General features: G+C 46.4%; 1 protein-coding gene across 2 annotated transcripts in view; it reads right to left on the bottom strand.

Annotated features, from left to right (window-relative positions):
- Nucleotides 1–247: 247 nt before the first annotated feature.
- LOC134468994 (A-kinase anchor protein 12-like) overlaps nt 248–19,400 on the bottom strand; it is a 36,110-nt gene continuing 16,957 nt past the window's right edge. Inside the window, exons 1-13 of one of the 2 annotated variants that reach the window (XM_063222965.1) lie at nt 17,834–18,303; nt 13,565–13,770; nt 12,785–12,907; nt 12,556–12,687; nt 11,471–11,779; nt 9,520–9,855; nt 8,300–9,139; nt 7,209–7,425; nt 6,170–6,402; nt 5,361–5,513; nt 4,843–4,899; nt 2,485–4,744; nt 248–1,408 (exon numbers count right to left, since the gene is read on the bottom strand). In XM_063222965.1, the coding sequence (XP_063079035.1) occupies nt 2,489–4,744; nt 4,843–4,899; nt 5,361–5,513; nt 6,170–6,402; nt 7,209–7,425; nt 8,300–9,139; nt 9,520–9,855; nt 11,471–11,779; nt 12,556–12,687; nt 12,785–12,907; nt 13,565–13,770; nt 17,834–17,858 (4,887 nt within the window). In that variant the 5' untranslated portion in view covers nt 17,859–18,303 and the 3' untranslated portion in view covers nt 248–1,408; nt 2,485–2,488. Of the gene's footprint in view, nt 1,409–2,484; nt 4,745–4,842; nt 4,900–5,360; nt 5,514–6,169; nt 6,403–7,208; nt 7,426–8,299; nt 9,140–9,519; nt 9,856–11,470; nt 11,780–12,555; nt 12,688–12,784; nt 12,908–13,564; nt 13,771–17,833; nt 18,304–19,400 lie in introns of those variants that run through there. The other variant, XM_063222964.1, reaches the window with a different exon arrangement.

The raw sequence follows: 19,400 nt of genomic DNA, 5'->3' as shown, positions 1-19,400 counted from the left end.
ACACACACAGGCTATACAGGCTATGTGTGAAGGATATATGTAGATGTGTGTGAAGGATATAGGTGTAGTGTGTGTGTGTGTGTGTGTGTGTGTGTGTGTGTGTGTGTGTGTGTGTGTGTGTGTGTGTGTGTGCGGTGTAGGTGTTTAGGTGTATAGGTGTGTGCATGCGTGCGTGTGTGTGAGAGGGATTAGGTGTGTGTGTATGTGTGTGTGTGCTATAAAATCAAAGACTTGACACGATAAGATGTTAGAATTCATTTTTCAGTCATTTACTTGTCAAAGGTACAAAATACATGTTAAAACATGAGTGTAAAATCAGTAGATTAAGTCTAACAATAAAACATGAGCTAAAATCAGTAGATTAAGTTTAACATTAAAACATGAGTTATCGAATGGGAGCTGTAACACATTTCCATACGTGGAACAAACATAAAAAGTGCTGTAAAATTGGCCAACATGGCACCTAAAGCTCACGGTTGCATTTACAATGACACATCTGACTCCACACAAGTGGTTCCCAAACTGGGGGCCAGGACCCCTAGAGAGGGGTCACAGAGGTAATGCAGGGTGGTAGCAGAGAGAAGTAACTTTGCACATTAAATGGGAAATCCACAGGTTAACAGCTAACATAATTCCATAAATTGGCAAGTAACTCTTGTATGGTTAACAAATATATTAACTTTTCCTGCAAATTAAAATAAAAAAATAGCAACAAAAAAATGGCATTTGGAATATATTCTTAGATCCAAAATGGGGTCACAGCAGAACAAGTTTGGGAACCACACCACAGCTTTACATGAAGCAGAATGTTTAAATTATTAATAATAATTCTCTAAAATCACATTTTTCACATTTCCTGTGTGTGTGTGTGTGTGTGTGTGTGTGTGTGTGTGTGTGTGTGTGTGTGTGTGTGTGTGTGTGTGTGTGTGTGTGTGTGTGTGTGTGTGTGTGTGTGTGTGTGTGTGTGTGTGTGCATGCGTGCCTGTGTAACATTGAGTGAATGGTTCTCACGAGGCCTTGGAATGATAAAATATGGGTCTATGGTGTGTGTGTGTGTGTGTGTGTGTGTGTGTGTGTGTGTGTGTGTGTGTGTGTGTGTGTGTGTGTGTGTGTGTGTGTGTGTGTGTGTGTGTGGTCCTGTAGAGGCCTTGGAATGCTAAAGTGTGGTCTTATGGTCCGTGGGATGTAGTGATATGGTTACCATGACAATATTGTCTTGTTGTGTGACATGGAAGTGACGTGGTTGTCATGCTGACGTTGTCTTGTCATGTGACATGGTGTCATTGTCCTCTGATGGTACCACACGGTTGTCATGATGACACACGATTGTCATGGGGACTGAAGAGGGGACAGTTGACACAGTTGTCGTGGTAACGTGTTGATCTGGTGACACCTCTGTCACTGTATGCTGCAATACACACACACACACACACAGTGTAAAGCCAAAGTCATCTTGACAGTAGGGGTGGTGGTGATAAAATGCACTTAATGGAGTTGGTCAAGACATATAAGACTTTTTTTTTTTTTCAGTGAACACCTGACCACTCTGAGTTCACGCCTTTGTAAACATCTTGTTTAATACAGCACAGTAGAGAAGAGTAGAGAACGTCTGTATCTCAAAGTCTAGTGTGCACCCTTCCAAGTGTATCAGCCTTCGTAATCACACCCAGTGATTGGATACTCTTTGTTGAACTCTGCGAAGTATCCAATCACTGGGCGTGACTAGGCTGACACACTTCCAAGGCTCATACACTTGACATTGAGAAATGGCCAACGTGTAGCGTAGTAGAGTGGAGGAGTACTAGAGTAGAGAAGCGTAGTAGAGTAGAGGAGTAGTGTAGAGTAGTAGAGTGAAGTAGAGTAGAAGTAGCGTAGAGTATAGCAGAGTAGAGTAGGAGAGAATAGTAGTGTTAGAGTACTTTGAAGTAGAACGAAGTCATTCTTTTTTTAGGTTCATTATTGGAATGCAAATGTTAACCGTGTCTTCCAAATGCAGGAATGGTGTGTGTTAACCTGCTCAAATAGCTGCATCAAAAATGTAGGCAATAGGTACTTTAAGCTATGTAAATACTGTCCTTCAACCTGTATAATGCTACCCAAGAAAAAAATTGGCAAAACTACACTGACGACAACTAGTGTATCTGGTCTTGTCAAGACATTAAAATTCTATATGGCGGTTGTTGTTTTTTAAAAGGCTTTTCATTGCATGTGTATAATAATATCAATAAATAATATAATATAATACAATATAATATAATACAGTATAATATAAATATAATATAATTCATATTTAAAGTGGCTTTCAAGATGAGATACCCAAGGAGAATACATATTTTTTACCCTGCACCCTGTGTGTGTGTGTATGTGTATGTTGTGTACGGTAGTTTGTGTGTATGTGTATGGTAGTGTATGTGTGTGTGTGCATGTGTAGTGTGTGTTTGTGTGTGTGTGTGTGTGTGTGTGTGTGTGTGTGTGTGTCCTTACCTGTTCATGAGATGGTGGCGATCTCTGTGGAGACAGGCTCCACCTCCTCCAGAACCTCCTCAATCAGCTGCGACGTCACCTGGACAGCACTCACCATGGCAACCATGGGGGTGGGCGTCGCCTCAGGGACAGCAGGTGCCTGTGTGGGAGTGGCGTCAGGTGCAGGAGAAGCTTCTGATGAGGGGGTGGCATTAGTGGCCTGTGTGGCTTCCGGCTTAGCTTCTGGTGTGGGTGTGGCTTCTGATGTGGGCGTGGCTTCAGTGGCCTGAGTGGGTGTGCCTTCAGGGGCCTGTGTGGCTTCAGGGGCCTGTGTAGGTGTGGCTTCAGGTATAGGTGTGGCTTCCGGCTTAGCTTCTGGGACAGCACCGCTGGGCTCAGGTGCCGGTTTGTCCTCAGTGTCCTGGCAGGAGGCGGCGGTCTCTGTCTCTTCCTTTGTCTCCATGGTACCTGCAGGAGCCTCTTCGCTACCTTTGGGCTCTGCTTCCGTCTCCGTGGTAATGGCTACTTCCATCTCCATGGCAACAGCTACATCTGTCTCCCTGCTAACGACGGCTCCTGTCCCTGTTGTACCGGCTGCTTCTCCTTCCTGATTGGCAGCAGGGTCCTCAGTGAGCGTGGCCACCTGCTCATGGTCTGCTTTTGGCTCCTCCTCCACTTTCACCTGCTCTTCTTCCTTTACCTCCTCTGGCTCCTCTTTCTTCTCCCCCTGTTCTTTCCTCTCCTCCTCCTCTTCTTCTTTCCTCTCCTCCTTCTCCTTCTCTTTCCTCTCCTCCTCCTCCTCTTCCTTGGTGTTTGCTAGTGCATGGTGCTCCTCGATGCCGTCTACGGTGAGCGTTGCGTTCTCCTCTCTCACCTCCAGGGCGGTGATGCTGAGCGCCAGAGAGAGCGGCAGCACCTCCTGCATCTGCGCCGCCTGCACCATCGCCCGCCCGGGGACCACCTCCTCTTTAGTGTCCTGTTGAGCTGCTGTTGCCTCAGTTGTAGGTTCTGCTCCTGCTGCTGTTGTTGGTTCTGTGGAGTCCATCTCTGGCTCCACCTGTGGTTCTGGACTCTCCTTCTCCTCCTCTTTCTTCTCCTCCTCCTCCCTCTTCTCCTCCTGCTGCTGGATGCCTGAGATGTTCTCCATGTTCTCCATGACGTTCTGGATGATGGCCTGGACGATGACTGAGCTCTGCTCCTCAATCTCCTTTGCCTCCTCCTGCTGCTCCTCGGCCTGAGAGGGTTCTGGCGCCTCCTCCTCCTGCGCCTCCTTCTCCTCCACCACAACCTCCTCCTGATGGCTAGTCACCACCTCCTCCACCAGCGATGCTGCTGTCGTAACCATGGCCACCGCCTCCTCTTCCTCAGCCAGCTCCTCCTCGGCCACGGCCTCTATGATGGCAGCGCTCTCCGTGACGACAGAATCCTGTGTCTCGGCTGTCGCTAGGGCTAGGGAAGCACTGATGACATCACATGTGGTCTCTGTGGTGGCGTGTGCTTCCGTGGCCGTGGCCGCTGCGACTGCGAGGGGAGGTTCCGTGCTGCCCTCCGCTTCAGCCAATGGCGGCGCAGCCGGAGCGGTCGCCACTTCCTGTTTTCGAGCCTCAGACACCTCCTCTGCCCGCTGTTCATTGGTGGCCTCCTCTGGCCCCGCCCCCTGCAGCTGCTCCGCCCCTGGAGCCTCCTCTGGGGCCTCCTGCACTTCCGCACTCTGCAAAGACACGCTCTCCACCTCCACCACCTCCTCTTCCACCTGCTCCTCTTTCACCTCCTCTTCCTCCAACACCACCACCTCCTCTGCCACCTCAGCGCTGTGATCCTTAACCCCCTCCTGCTGTGTGGCCTGGGCCTCCTCCTCCTCTGCTGCTCCGCTCTGCTCCTGCGGCGTCTCCTCTGTGGTGACTCCCTCTGCAACGGGTGCGAGGGCCTCCAGGGTGAGCTGGGACGTCTGCTCCACCTCCTTCTCCTCTTTCCCCTGCTCCTCTGTGACGTCTGCTGCCTCTTGTGTGACCGCAGAGTGCACCTCCTGACTCTCCACCGTCACCGTGGCGACCTCCTCCTGCGTCTCCTCGCCGATGGTTATCGTGGCAGCGGTGACAGCTGGAATGAGGACCTCCACCGCCTCCTGGACTACAGGTCCCGCCTCCTGGACGACAGGCTCCTCCTGCAGCTCAGCGCTCAGCTCCTCCACCACGTCATCGTCGGCAATGGTCTCCTCGGCGATGAGATGGTCATCATCGTCAGCGATGGTGTTGTCTGCGGAGCGCGGCGTTCCGGCTGCCTAAATATCATAAATAAAAATTGATAAATTAAATAACATAATAAATGATAAAGGGAATTCCCTTACTGAAGATAAAATAATAAAAAAGTAATAACTACCTCCTCAGGGATGTCACTCAGTTGCTGCTTCAGTTCCTCCTGCGTCTCCTGCTGAACCTTAACCACAATAAAATCATATCAACCATTATTGAGGAATTACCTCAATAACAATAACATGATAATAGGAATTACCTTAAAGGGGTATGCCACTATTTTGGGGCTTAATACAGTTAAAATCGTTGGTCAGGGTTTATAAAGGTGGTAAAGTGTCTTATTTTTCATGTACAGTAAGCCGTTGTCTTGCTTTAAGACAAGTTAAAAGAGGGAGCATGTCGCTAAGCTAGTGAAAGTCAATGGATCCGTGTTGCATGCTACAATGCTACACGGATCCATTGACTTTCACTAGCTTAGCGACATATTCCCTCTTTTAACTTGTATTGTCTTAAAGCAAGACAACGCTTAACATGAAAAATAAGACAATTTACCACCTTTATAAACCCCCAACGATTTTAACTGTATTAAGCCCCAAAATAGTGGCATACCCCTTTAATGAATAAATACACAATAGAAATACATGCCTCCCCTGCTACCTGCTCCTCTTCCTCCTCTGCCACGGCTGCTGCTGAGATCCAGGATGGGGTGCGGTCCTGCAGGAAGACCTTGGCCGGCTTGGCAGGCTTCACCGCCACCTTGGACTCCTCCACGGTGACCTTGGACACCTCGTCCTCAACCTTAATGACCATAACATGATAAATAATACATAATTATTACATAACACATAAATTATACATAATGACAATAAAATGACAATAAAATAACACATAACATTAAAATAATAAATATTTGTAGTAATCAACTTGATGACAATAAATTAATAAATAATAATAGGAATTATCTTAATGACAATAGCATATTAATAACAATTACCTTACTGACAATGAGATAATAGCAATACATGTATTTCTACAGCACAATTCATATAATCATATACATTGGCCTAGACCTCCTCGATCTCCACTACCTCCCCTGCTGATTAACTTAATTACTACTTAATGACTCCTTAATCACACCTCCTGTACTGTATCTCCTCATACTCTACCTTGTGCTGCAACTCCTATATGATCTCGTCATCGTCATCCCCTCCTATCCTCTCCTTTCACTCCTCCTCTCCTCTCCTCTCTATTCACTCCTTCCTTCCTCCTCATACTCTACCTTGCGCTGCACCTCCTTTATGATCCGTCATCATCATCGTATTCGGAGAGCGGCACCTCACCTCACCTCACCTCTCCTTTCCACTCCTCTCCTCTCCTCTCCTATCCCTCCATCTCACTCCTCCTCTCCTCTCCTCTCCTCTCTATTCACTCCTTCCTTCCTCCTCATACTCTACCTTGTCCTGCACCTCCTGTATGATCTCGTCGTCGTATTCGGAGAGCGGCACCACAGCGGGGGTGTCAGAGTCCTCCTCTCCTGATCCCACGTCTGAGGAGGTGGCCCCTCCACCGCCACCAGCCCTCCGCGCCTCCTTCTTCTTACGCCGAGGGAGGAGCTTACGCAGCGAGAAGGACGACTCCTCCCTGGGGAGCTCACTGTCCGACAAAGCCTGCTCCGCACCGGACCCCCCTGCACACACACACACAAATTAATACGCACATGAATAGTGTAGTGTAGTATAGTAGTTTAGTGTTGGATAGTATGTACTATAGAATAGTGCAGTGTAGTGTAGTACAGTATAGTGTAGTATAGTGTAATGTAGTGTAATCTAGTATAGTATAGTGTAGTATAGTATAGTGTAGTATAGTATAGTATAGTGTAGTAGGCCTATCAGTGCAGTGTAGTATAGTGTATAATTGTACAATATAGTATAGACTAGGGTAGTGTAGTATAGTACAATGTAGTATGGTATAGTATAGTAGTATAGTATAGCTTAGTAGTATGGTGTAGTGTAATATAGTACTAAATTATAGTATAGCAGTATAGTGCAGTGTAGTGTAGAATAGCATAGTGTAGTATAGTGTAGTGTAGTGTAATGCAGTGTAGTGTATAGTATAGTATACACCTGTCGCGTCCTGTTCTCAAGTATAATGTAGTGTGGGGGAAGGTGATCCTTACCCGGCGCCTCCTGCTCCATAGAGGAGGTAAGACTCTGGTCATTCAGCCGCTTCTAAAAATAGTGTAGTGTAGTAGTGTAGTGTAGTATAGTCGGATCGTAGTATAGTATAGTGTAGTGTAGTAGTGTAATGTAGTGTAGTGTACGTAGTATAGTCTTATAGTAGTATAGTATAGTGTAGTGTAGTAGTGTAATGTAGTGTAGTGTATGTAGTATAGTCGTATCGTAGTATAGTATAGTGTAGTGTAGTAGTGTAATGTAGTGTAGTGTACGTAGTATAGTCGGATAGTAGTATAGTATAGTACAGTGTAGTATTCACCTGTTGCCTCCTGCTCCCCAGAGGAGGTGAGTCTCTCGTCACTCGGCCGCTTCTTGCGGGAGGTGACGAGGCGCTTGAAGGATTCCCACGTGGAGACGGGCTGCTCCCCCTCCCCCTCCTCAGGGGACGAGGCGCCGGCCTGCTCCTCCTGCTGCGTCTCCTCCTGCTGCTCCTGCTCCTGCAAGGAGGCCAGAGGGGACTCCACACCCGGCGCCACCTGCAGGCGGGTTAACATATTACACACAGTATACTAGTGTAGTGTAGTAGTGTAGTGTGGTGTAGTGTAATGTAGTGCAGTGTAGTGGAGTGTAATGTAGTGTAGTGAAGTAAAGTGTAGTGTAATGTAATGTAGTGTAGTGTGTAATGTAGTGTACTGTAATGTGGTGCAGTACATTGTAGTAAAGTATACTGTAATGTAGTGTTGTGTAATGAAGTGTAGTGTAGTGCAGTGTAGTACAGTTTAGTATAGTGCAGTAGTGTAGTGTAATGTTGTATAGTGTAATACAGTGTAATGCAGGGGTGGGCAATTATTTTGGCTCAAGGGCCACACTGGGTTTAGAAAGTTGACCAAAGGGCCGGATGTCATAGGCTACTTGCCCGTGCCAATAATAAGAATTGGTGTACGGCAGCCTAATTACACCACTGTCAGTTAAGCCATTCCTGCTAATTGTATCTAGATGTAGACTTAAGTAATCTTAGGTTTCCAATACCCTGGTTTTAGGTAGCACATTGAAGAATGAGGGACCATGCAAGTCTGCATTTTTTTCTGGGAAAGGCTCTGAGGGCCGCATGAAATGGCCGAGCGGGCCGCATGAAATGGCCGAGCGGGCCGCATGTGGCCCCCGGGCCTGAGTTTGCCCACGTCTGGTGTAATGTCTTCTCCTCTTGTAGTGTCGTCTAATCTCACCTCCTCGTGCAATTAGTGTAGTGCAGTGCAATAGTGCAGTAGTGTAGTAGAGTAGAGTAGAGTAGAGTAACTTTATTGATCCCCAGGGGGAAATTCAGGGCACTGTAGTGTATAGTGTGAAGTAGAGTAGTGTAGTGTAATGTATTGCATTCTCCTCATGTAGTGTATGGTAGTCTGATCTCACCTCCTCGTGCACCTCTTCCTCATCTGAGTCCGACGTCCTCCTCCCGCGTCTCCTGCCAGAGCCCACGCAGATCAGCGCCTCCCACGACACGGACGTGTCCATCTTCCTCTTGGGCTCCTCGGGAGCAGCAGCAGCAACCTCCTCCTCTTTCTCCTCCTTCTCCTCCTCCTCCTCTTTCACGTCCTCTTTGGTTCCCTCAGAGCTCACGTCCTCCTCTTCCGCAGCCGCGGTGGCCTCGGAGGGTTGCTCCTCCTGCTCCTGAGGCTGAGGGGAGGCGCTGGTCTCCTCTGCGTCTCCTCCTTTCTGGCTCTCCTCCTGCTCTGTAGAGGAGGTGACGGTGGCTTTGTCTCCTCCGGCCACCTCCTCGTCGCTCTCCGAGCTCCTCTTAGGTCTCCTCTTGGGAGTCACCAGTTTCTTGAAGGAGCTCAGGAGGCCGTCTTTCTCCTTCTCCTTCTCCTTCTTCTTCTCCTTCTCCCCGTCGGATGTGGAAGCCTCCAGACTGGCCTCCTTCTCCGCCTCCCCCTCCCCCTCGGCCTTCTCCTCCTCTTCTGTAGCAGCAGGAGGTGCACCGCTGTCGGCTGGAGCGTGTCCGCTAGACACCTCCTCCTCAGGGGATTCCGTTTTCTGGCTCTCGGATGTCGTCTCCACAGACGCCTCCTGGGGTTGCTCGGCAGCGGCGGCGGCAGAGGGTTGCTCGGCAACAGGCTCCTCCTCCTCCTTCTTGGGCTCCTCCTCCTGCGCCGCCTTCTTTGGCGTCTTCTTGGCGCGCGTCTTCTTGGAGGAGAGCTTCTTCAGTCCAGCACCACTCAGAAGCTTCTTCAGGGGGCTCCCCTTCCTCTCCTGTCGAAATAAATACAACGAATTAAGTGAAAGTGAAAGCCCATTGGGAAACTCCAACTCCGATTGTCATTGTGACACAGCACTCCACAGCACACAAGTGAACACGGCACAATGCACACAACGAATTGCATTTATGCCTCACCCGTGCAAGGGGGTAGCCCTCAATGGCGCCCCTAGGGAGCAGTGCAGCGGGACGGTACCATGCTCAGGGTACCTCAGTCATGGAGGAGGATGGGGGAAAGCACTGGTTGATTACTCCCCCCACCAACCTGGGAGTCGAACCGGCAACCATTGGGCTACAAGTCTGACGCCCTAACCGCTTACCTATGACTGCCTTATATGAAGTGGAAGTGATAATGATAGTTTTTAGTTTGACTGACCTGTGAGGAGGTGATCTCCTGAGCGGCTCCCTCAGTGGAGGAGGTGATCTCTGTGGAGGAGGTGGCCTGCGTCTCTTGCTGTGTCTCCTGCTCTGTGGAGGAGGTGGCCTCTGCTTTGGCCTCCTCTGGTGCTAATGGATCCACTGTCACCGTAGTAACCTCTGTGATGACCGCCTCCGCCTCCTCCTGCCCCTCCGCCGTTGCCTCGGCGATGGCTTGTGTGGAGGCTGCCTCCTCCTGTAGGGTGCAGTCGCACGTGGCAACAGCTACTTCCTCCTCCAGCTGGCCATTCACTGCCTCCGACACCACCACTGCACACGCCACCTCCGACACCTCCTGCATTACATTCCATTGGCCCACAAGAGATACAATACAATACATGAATCAATAAAACAATACGGCACACACATTCATACATGTGAGTGATTCTACGATTCGACTGCGCTTTTAAGTCCATGGATTTTATTTGCCAATTCCACTAACTATTAACTACATCCAATGATGTTTTGGACATTAGCACACATTTATCTTTCATATACGTAGTACAGAAAGTGTAGACATGGCATTATTTCCCTCAGCAAGAATGAATATTTAATACTGGTTTTGGGCGTTTTCATGCCGTCCTGTTTTCCAAATGTCAGATTCAGTCTTCATATTAGCATGTAAAGAAACTTGTTTTGCCCAAGACGATTGCAAATGTTGATTCACAGTAATCATCACAATATATGACAAAACTGTCAGAAAGACCACTGTGCTTTCCATTATACATGAAATTTGCCATTTTGTGTGTGTCCACGAGAACTGTGTTAACCGTGTCACGGTCTGAAACCCCCTCCATAAATCAGTAATGGTTTGATCTTAGGCCATACGAGTAACATCATGAGATGTCATAACCTCTTTGGCAGGATATGGGAAGACTTTTTGGTAAGTTTTGAGCTCCATCCTTCCATAATTTAATCCATTCTTTTTTATGTTCTCGTAGCAGGAAAATTGCCTGTCAACTGTGTTATCAACATATTCATAAGAATCTGAATTAGAAATCACATGTAGAAAAACACAGATAAAGCATACAAATACATGAATTGATTAAGGTGATGTGGTGGAACTTCTGAGGTCCTCAGTTAGCACCACACCATAAAAATGGCTGAAATGTCAAGCCGTGTTACCGTCAATGGTGTTCGAATCATCAGCTATGACAGTTGAGGAGGAGTATGTTTTTGCCAATTTATCTCCATATTGACAGACAAACAAACAAAATATTTTTTGTTCAAGGGAGATGGGTTTGTCTACTCTGTTTTTTCTCCTAAAAAAGTGCCGACTTGTTCCCCTGCACTGTTGACCGTAACACAGTTGAGTAACACAGTTGACTGTTTTGAAAGTGTTTTTGTGCTATTGATCCCTTATGTGTCGGAAAAATCCTATGAACAGACACTAGGGATTATCTCTGGAGAAGGAAGTCTTGTGTAAGTAGGGTGACTAAATTCAAATCAGACGTTATAGGGATTTATAATGAAAAATGTGTCAGTCTGTATCACAGTGAATCATAAAATCCTACTTATGAAGCTGAACAATCACATTTTCTATATCAGTTGCACAGATTAATGACAACATTATTGTTAAGGGACATAAGCACTTTCAAACGTATGTTGTGTCAACTCTGTAGTGCTTTTATATATGTTTGAAATGACATAGTATTTGTCCATAACACTGTTGACAAAATAATCAAGCAAATGTTCGCTTTCATTACAGTATTTAGCAAATGATTTAAGATTAAGCTTGGCAATTTGTTTGTTTGGAAACTTAAATATATACACTATGTAAACATCTAGGTCATTTAGTTGAAAAAAAATACTGATAATTGACATTTTGCTTTCGCCAAAAGCGCAGTGGAATCGTAGAATCACTTATGTATAGTACACATTATACACATTATATATATAAATAAGCACACCTTCTGCTCAGCCTCCGACACCTCCTCTTTCACCACCACCTCCTCTTCAGTCTCAGCCTCCACTTTCTCCTCCTCCTCTTTGGTTGCCTCCTCTGTTTTCTCCTGGGGTGTCTCCTCCTCCTTCACTTCATCCTTCACCTCCTCTTTCTCCTCCTCCTCTCTGCTCCTCTTCACGATGCTCTTCTTCCTCAGGTTGGAGAAGATGCCCTGGGTGAAGAACTTCCTGAAAGGTGATTGGCTCTCCTGGGGGGCAGGGGTGGGACTAACAACAGCGCCCTCCTCCTCCTTCACTGGTGTTGTCTCAGTCTCCTGCAACACACACACACAAACACACACACACACACACACTATAGTTACACATTTCCTGTGCTTTCGTCTGATGTTATGTAAACTACGCACAAAATGCCCATGCCTTTTACGACAACTACGCAGAAAAAGCCCAGGCCCATGTTTGTAATGTGCATGCAGCAGACACCACAACATGGACTGTCTCCCCAGTGGGGAAGTTGTGTCAAGCTTGAAAAGTTATTTGTTTGTGTGGTAAATAGGTAAAAGTCTGCGTGCATGTGTGAGGCAGTGAGTGAACACAAGCAAGTGCATGTAGGAGTTGGGAAAGTCAACGCAGTTCAAAAGTTATCAAAAAAATGTTTTAGCGTGTCTTGTTGTTCAAGTCTCCTGGTATCCATGCGTGTTGAGAAATGGTTGACAATGGTTGACAAATTTTAACATGATTGGTTGAAAATATCTCTCTCTTTCTTTCTCTCTCTCTCTCTCTCTCTCTCTCTCTCTCTCTCTCTCTCTCTCTCTCTCTCTCTCTCTCTCACACACACACACAAAGGTGTAGGTTTAACTTAGAAAATGGTGGGGACATTGCCATGGCAAATTGTCTGGGTATGCCGTTCTACATTATATTTGTGAAAAAATGGTGGTGACAAGCTAGGTTTATCTCAAAAGTGGTATGGACATGTCCCCACCGTCCACACCTAAAATTACGCCCATGCACACACACACACACACACACACACACACACACACACACACACACACACACACACACACACACACACACACACACACACACACACCTGGTCTACAGCAGGCTCATCTGGAGCTGCTGCTGCTGTCTGCTCCTCATTAGCTTGCTCCTCTTTGGCCTCCTCCTTCTCCTCCTCCTTCACCTCCTCCTTCACCTCCTCTTTCAATTCCTCCTCTTTCACCTAATGACATAATAAAAACAAAATGATCATCATCATCAACAACAACAACCTCAACATCAACATCAACAACAGCATCTTCAAAGCCAAAGTAAGCTACCTCTTTCTCCTCTTCTTTCTCCTCCATGCTCAGCAGCTTGACAGGCTCCTCTTCCTCCTTCTTCTCCTGTTTCTTCAGAGTGAACTTGAAGCCCACGAAGCGGAAGATCTTCTTAAAGCCCACCTAGTAAATCACAAAAAAAAAATATTTATTTCTGCTACAAAGTGGGAGGTCATAAGGCCCATATAGTAACGACATTATATAACCCACATATACTGCACTGGGTTATTGGGTGTAGTTGTTGTATTTTCCCCTCTTTCCCCTAGATGGCGAAGTGTCACAAGTAAATTACACTTCAGGAGAATGCTTGTCTGAGGTCATTAGGGTGAACACCTGCGATTAAGTCCAAGGAGGGACAAGGGGTTTGTCTCTGAGGGACAATGTCGGACACCCCCTGGCGTGCATTGTGAGTGAACATTTTTTTTCTTCAGCAAGCATTTGCGACATGGCTGAATTGGACTTGAAATGCATACGTGCATTTGTTATGCAGGACAGCTGGTCACCATAAGGATGAGTGATGTGATTCTACATCTGCCATCAAGTTGTAAAAAATGAGCTTTAGCTAACAGAAAAAGGCCATTTTATGCAATGCTGCATCTATTCTTAATTTTGAGACTTTGTTGGATAGAGGATTAAGGGAAATATAAACTATAAATTATGAAACTTTGAGGTTTGGGGGGAACCCCGCTTATCATAAAAAACATGCAGAGAACCGTCATATCAATTTTCCGGAACCGCCCAGCCCTAGTGGAAATACAATCTAGTTATTGCTGTTGTCACCTCCTCTGCAGGCTCCACCTCCTTCTTCTCCTCCGTCGCCTCCTTCTCTGTCTCCACGGTGATGTCGGCCTCTGCGGCCTCGCCGCCATTTGCATGCTCCGCCCCTCCATTCAGATGCCCCGCCACATCATCTCCGTTAGTCTCCATGGAGATGAGAGGCCCCGTCATCGCCTCCTCAATCTGGGATATGCCATCTGGCTGGCCCACTGCAAACACACACACACACACACACGTTAATACACAAACATATACACACATACACAAACACACATTAATACATATATTATCTGAACCCATCTGCGTGGGAGAGTGTGTATGTACGTATCAGTTAGGGACATAAATATTTGGTGCAATTTTCATCTTTTTGGTTCTGTACACCATCCCCATGGATTTGAAATGAAATAAACAAGATGTACTGTAACTGCAGACTCTCAGTTGTAATACAGTTGAGGACGATATTATTAGCCCCCCTCCTGAAATTTGACATTTCTCTTGATTTCTCAGTAAGAATGACCATTATTAACCGTTTCTGTTATTCTGGAAACAAATACACTGATGGAGATAATGTTCAATGAGTTGAATTTGGATTTTTCTATTGTTACGATGAGTTTAAACAAAAAAGGGCAAAAATGGCAAGGACAAAATTATTAGCCCCCTGATCATTAATAGTCAATATGGCGGCATTTATGAACCAAAACTGACAACAGGCTCTGATAAGTTGCTACCTAGGTTGGCACATGACCCACTAGGGATTTTGGCCCATTTCTTCACTGCAAAGTGTTCTAGCTGGTCCAAATCGCATGGATGCTGAGCATAGACATTAACCACATACTCTCAGTGTGATTGAGGACTGGACTATGAGCGGGTGATTCCAATATCATGGTTTTAGTGTCCTTGAAGAACCTCTGAACTAATCTAAATGTATGCTTTGGGTTACAATGTTGTTGGAAGACCCAGCAATCCAGATTCAGACCCAGACTCCCTGTGTCTGAGGCTGAATAACATACTAAACTTGATGCACTTCCACTATGTGTAACTGTGGTAACTGCTTAGCCTCATTAGACCAAAGAAGCATTGGACACCTGCCTAGATGATTGTTATTGACCTGGCCTCGCCTGGAGGTTTTTTCCCCCCCCAAGAAAAAAGGGAATTTGGAAAAGTCCAAATTTAACTTATTGGATACTATCTCCATGGTGTATTTGTTTCCAGAATAACAGGAACGGTTAATAATGGTCATTCTTAATGAGAAATCAAGAGATATGTCTAATTTCAGGAGGGGGGCTAATAATATCGTCCTCAACTGTATAAGGGTACTTTCATCCAAATCGGGTGAAATATGTAGGAATTTCACCATTTCTACAAGTGCCTCCCAATTTTCAAGGGACCAAAACAGACCAATTGGACAGACTAGCACTTATACATCAAACTTTGAAACTTTTTGAAATATATGGTAGCAAATACTTTGCAGTCAATTACAGCCTGGAATATGCGATGCGCAGACACCATTAGACGCTGGGTTTTCAGAAGACGCAGCAGTCTTCTGTTCCTGCATATTCTTGGGGTATTTTTGCCTTCAGTTGTGCTGGTTTGGTGGCTTTCGCCTGAAGTTTTGGGTCATTGTCCATCTGCACTGTGAAGCATTGTCCAAAAAGTTCTAAAACATTTGGTTTAATAGGCCTATAAACATGATTATGTAGCCCAAAAAACCTTAGAATTCATCCTGTGGCTTTTGTCAGTAGCCTAGTCACTATCATCAATAAGTACAAGGGGGAAATTGTATTTGACAGATACTACAATAACTATAACAACTAACAATATCCTCAACACTTAAATTAATCATATTCAGTGTTTCTCCGTCTCTCAAATGGGATTGTTTTGATATTTCAACCTAATGATGACTTGCATCACTGATGGTGACTGGTGAACTTTGGTTCTCGTGGAGAATGCGTAACTATATACTGTATATGCAAATGGAACTCTTAAAATGAACCTTTTACTTACATCTTGTTGGTGGGATAGTAAAGCAATAACACACACCTGACTGGGGGATAGTCTACTGTCCAATTACTTTTGATCCCTCTAAAAGTGGTCAGCACGTAAAAAAAAACTGTGACAATTTCCATCCTGCTCATGCGATTTGGGTGTTAACACCCTCAAATTAACGCTGAGAGTCTACAGTTGATGCACAGCTTGTTTGTTTTATTTTAAATACATTGTGGTGGGATATAGACTCAACATGGCCCTAACTGTGTGTGTGTGGGGGGTGGGGGGGGAGCGTGTCACCCTGTTGTTACACTGGAATGCTGGAGAGAGGGGCGGGACCCATCACCATCATCATCATCATCACACACACATACACACACACACACACACACACACACACACACACACATACACACACACACACACAGACAGTGTGTGTGTGTGTGTGTTTGTCTGAGGGGTCCCGGTTTGGGGGGGGATCTTGAGCAGAGGTATGCAATGCCTCAGGCTGGGCCCTCACATCTGGACACACACACACACACACACACACACACACACACACACACACACACACACACACACACACACACACACACACACACACACACACACACACACACACACACACACTTGAAGACTAGCTAAGGAAGGTTAACATATTTAAGAAATACAACAACTAAACCTACATTTTGCTTATAAGCAGTCTCCACAGTGGATTACAACAAGGAAGTGGCTCATTCTCAAGAGGACACAAATGTGTGTGTGTGTGTGTGTGTGTGTGTGTGTGTGTGTGTGTGTGTGTGTGTGTGTGTGTGTGTGTGTGTGTGTGTGTGTGTGTGTGTGTGTGTGTGTGTGTGTGCTCCCGCTTGCGCTCTGCAATGTCAACCCCACCCACATCCTTCTAACAACAAAACTCTTGGCCCCAAAGCACACAGCATGACATCACACCACACACACACACACACACACACACACACACACACACACACACACACACACACACACACACACACACACACACACACACACACACACACACACACACAGTTGAATCTTGGAAAACCAGGCAGATTCCTTGAAGTAGCCTATCCGAAACTGAAAAAAAATTACATTCCAACTTTACATTCTACTGATACTACATATAAAATCTACTATAAAACAGTTTGTTAACATTCCTCAGGCTGACTTTGAAATGCACTACTATCACACATACACACACACACGCACGCACGCACACACACACACACACACACACACACACACACACACACACACACACACACACACACACACACACACACACACACACACCCCACCACCCCTGTCTTATCCCCACCCAACTGATGTCCCAATCTGACCCCGGCATTCCTATGATGCCCCACTTGGCTCTCTGCTCCGAGGTCCCAACACCCCAACTTTACCACCCCAGCGTCCTCCTAACTGTAGTACCCTGATCTTGCTCTCTCTTACATCAGCACCCTAACCAGTGTCTAAGTGTCTTACATAACGTTATCCTACCACCAGTGGTGTAGTGGGGATTTTAAAAGTGGGGGTACGCAATTTTTAAAATCTCACCTCAACAGAAGTGACTGGACTGCGTACCCCCGTGTACCACGCCCACTACACCACTGCCTACCACTCATATCCTTACACTATAACTTACCCTTTAACTCCGGTACTCTGTCTCTCTTATCAAGTAGTATACTAGCATTATAACTCTCTAATCTTACCATCCAAACTAGCACCCTAACTAGCATGCTTACTCCCTAATCTTAGCACACTAAGGGACTCCACATACTGGTTCCGACAAAACTGTGGAGCACTATTGGTTCCAACAATTTTGGTTACCCCCGCACACTGATGCAGACGTGCTTTAAACGTGAATGACCAATTTCATCACAACAGAGCAAGAATAATCGGCCGTAATTGGCAACTGACATCCGTGAACATCCAGGGATATTGGCGCCCGTGTGCATTGTTGTATAGAAAACAGTGGAATCGAGCGTTGGCAGAGCAGTGCTCCGCATTTTGTCAGAATTGGTATGCAAGGCCCTAACAGTATAACCACCCTAACCCCTAACTCTCATATCCTGACACGCCCTCAAAAGACTCAATTCCCAACCCTACTGCAAATCACCCCCAACTCAGCAGACACAAACCAAATTCATGACCCCCACCCCGTTGGGACCTCCCCCCTTTTGACCCCTACAGACCCACAGAAACACACGCACACACTCACAGAAACACACACACGCACACACACACACACACACCTCCTGGTCCTACCTGTGAGTGTGATGGTTCCAAGCATTTACGTCGTTCAGGAAGTGCGTGTCCTTCTTAATAACGCGCACACAACGCAGTAAAACAAAACACACGCGCGCTAGTCCTCACTTTCTTGAGTTCAGTTCCGTAGAGAACTCACAGCCACTCCAGAGTTCTACAGTACTTCTACTTGTTTCCTCCCCTTGTGTGTTCCACTGGGATGTTCTCCTCTCGTCCACAGTTCTCGTTCCACTGAGACGTTCTGCCCTTCGTTTCTACAGTTCTACTGGGATTTCCTCTTTGTAGTTTCCTGAAAAGAGTCGCCCTCTTTTATGCCACAAAAGCATCAAAACCGCAAAAAAAACCACAAAATCCTCAATACTCCACCAAACTCACGTTTCCTCTGAACTCTGTGTGAGGGTGTGTGTGTGTGAGAGAGAGAGTTCCTCGTTGTGAATCTGTGTTCAACTGACTCCTCCACTCTCCACAGCTGAGTTTAAGTTCTAAAATACACACACACACACACACACACACACACACACACACACACACACACACACACACACACACACACACACACACACACACACACACACTGGACCACTCCCCTTTCTCTGTCTGTCTCTCTCACACTCACACTCTCTCTCACACACACACACACACACACACACACACACACACACACACACACACACACACACACACACACACACACACACACACACACACACACACACACACACACACACACTGTGCCCCTCCCAGTCTCTCTCTCCCTCACACACACACACACTTTTTAGACCCCCTTTAGTGGGACATGACACCCCTCCCCCCTCACACACACACACACACACACACACACACAAACACTGCAGCCCTCCCCCAAGCATGCTGATACGCCCTACACACACACGCACACACACACACACACACACACACACACACACACACACACACACACACACACACACACACACACACACACACACACACACACACACACACACACACACACACATCACACACACATTTTGGCTGGAATCTTACTGGGCAGAGAGTTGGTAGTGTGTGTGTGTGTGTGTGTGTGTGTGTGTGTGTGTGTGTGTGTGTGTGTGTGTGTGTGTGTGTGTGTGTGTGTGTGTGTGTGTGTGTGTGTGTGTGTGTGTGTGTGTGTGTGTGTGTGAATGCTTCTCTAACTCTCTGTCTTCTAGTGAGATACTGTCAACATTTTTCTGTCTCTCTCAACTCTTCTCTATCACGCCCTCTCTCTCCCCAACACCTCTCTCTTCCATCCATCACTTTCTCTCCCCTTTTCTTTTTCTTTTCACTCTCCTCTCTCTCTCTCTCTCTCTCTCTCGCTCTCTCTCTCTTTCTCTGTCTCTCTCTCTCCTTTTATTAACTGATTCTCCCCTACTCTCCCCGCTCTCCTCTCTTCTCCTCTCCTCTCCTCCTCAATCCTCTTCTCCTCTCTTTTCCCTCCTTCACCCTAAAACCACACAAACTACGACCTAACTATCATTATTACACCACACACAACCCACCACCGTTATTCAAACCTTCACAACTCCTTGAAACTAAGGACACAAAC

The sequence above is a fragment of the Engraulis encrasicolus genome, chromosome 18 (assembly GCF_034702125.1).
Source record: "Engraulis encrasicolus isolate BLACKSEA-1 chromosome 18, IST_EnEncr_1.0, whole genome shotgun sequence".
Taxonomy (NCBI): domain Eukaryota; kingdom Metazoa; phylum Chordata; class Actinopteri; order Clupeiformes; family Engraulidae; genus Engraulis; species Engraulis encrasicolus.
This window is presented reverse-complemented; position numbering and strand designations above follow the sequence as displayed.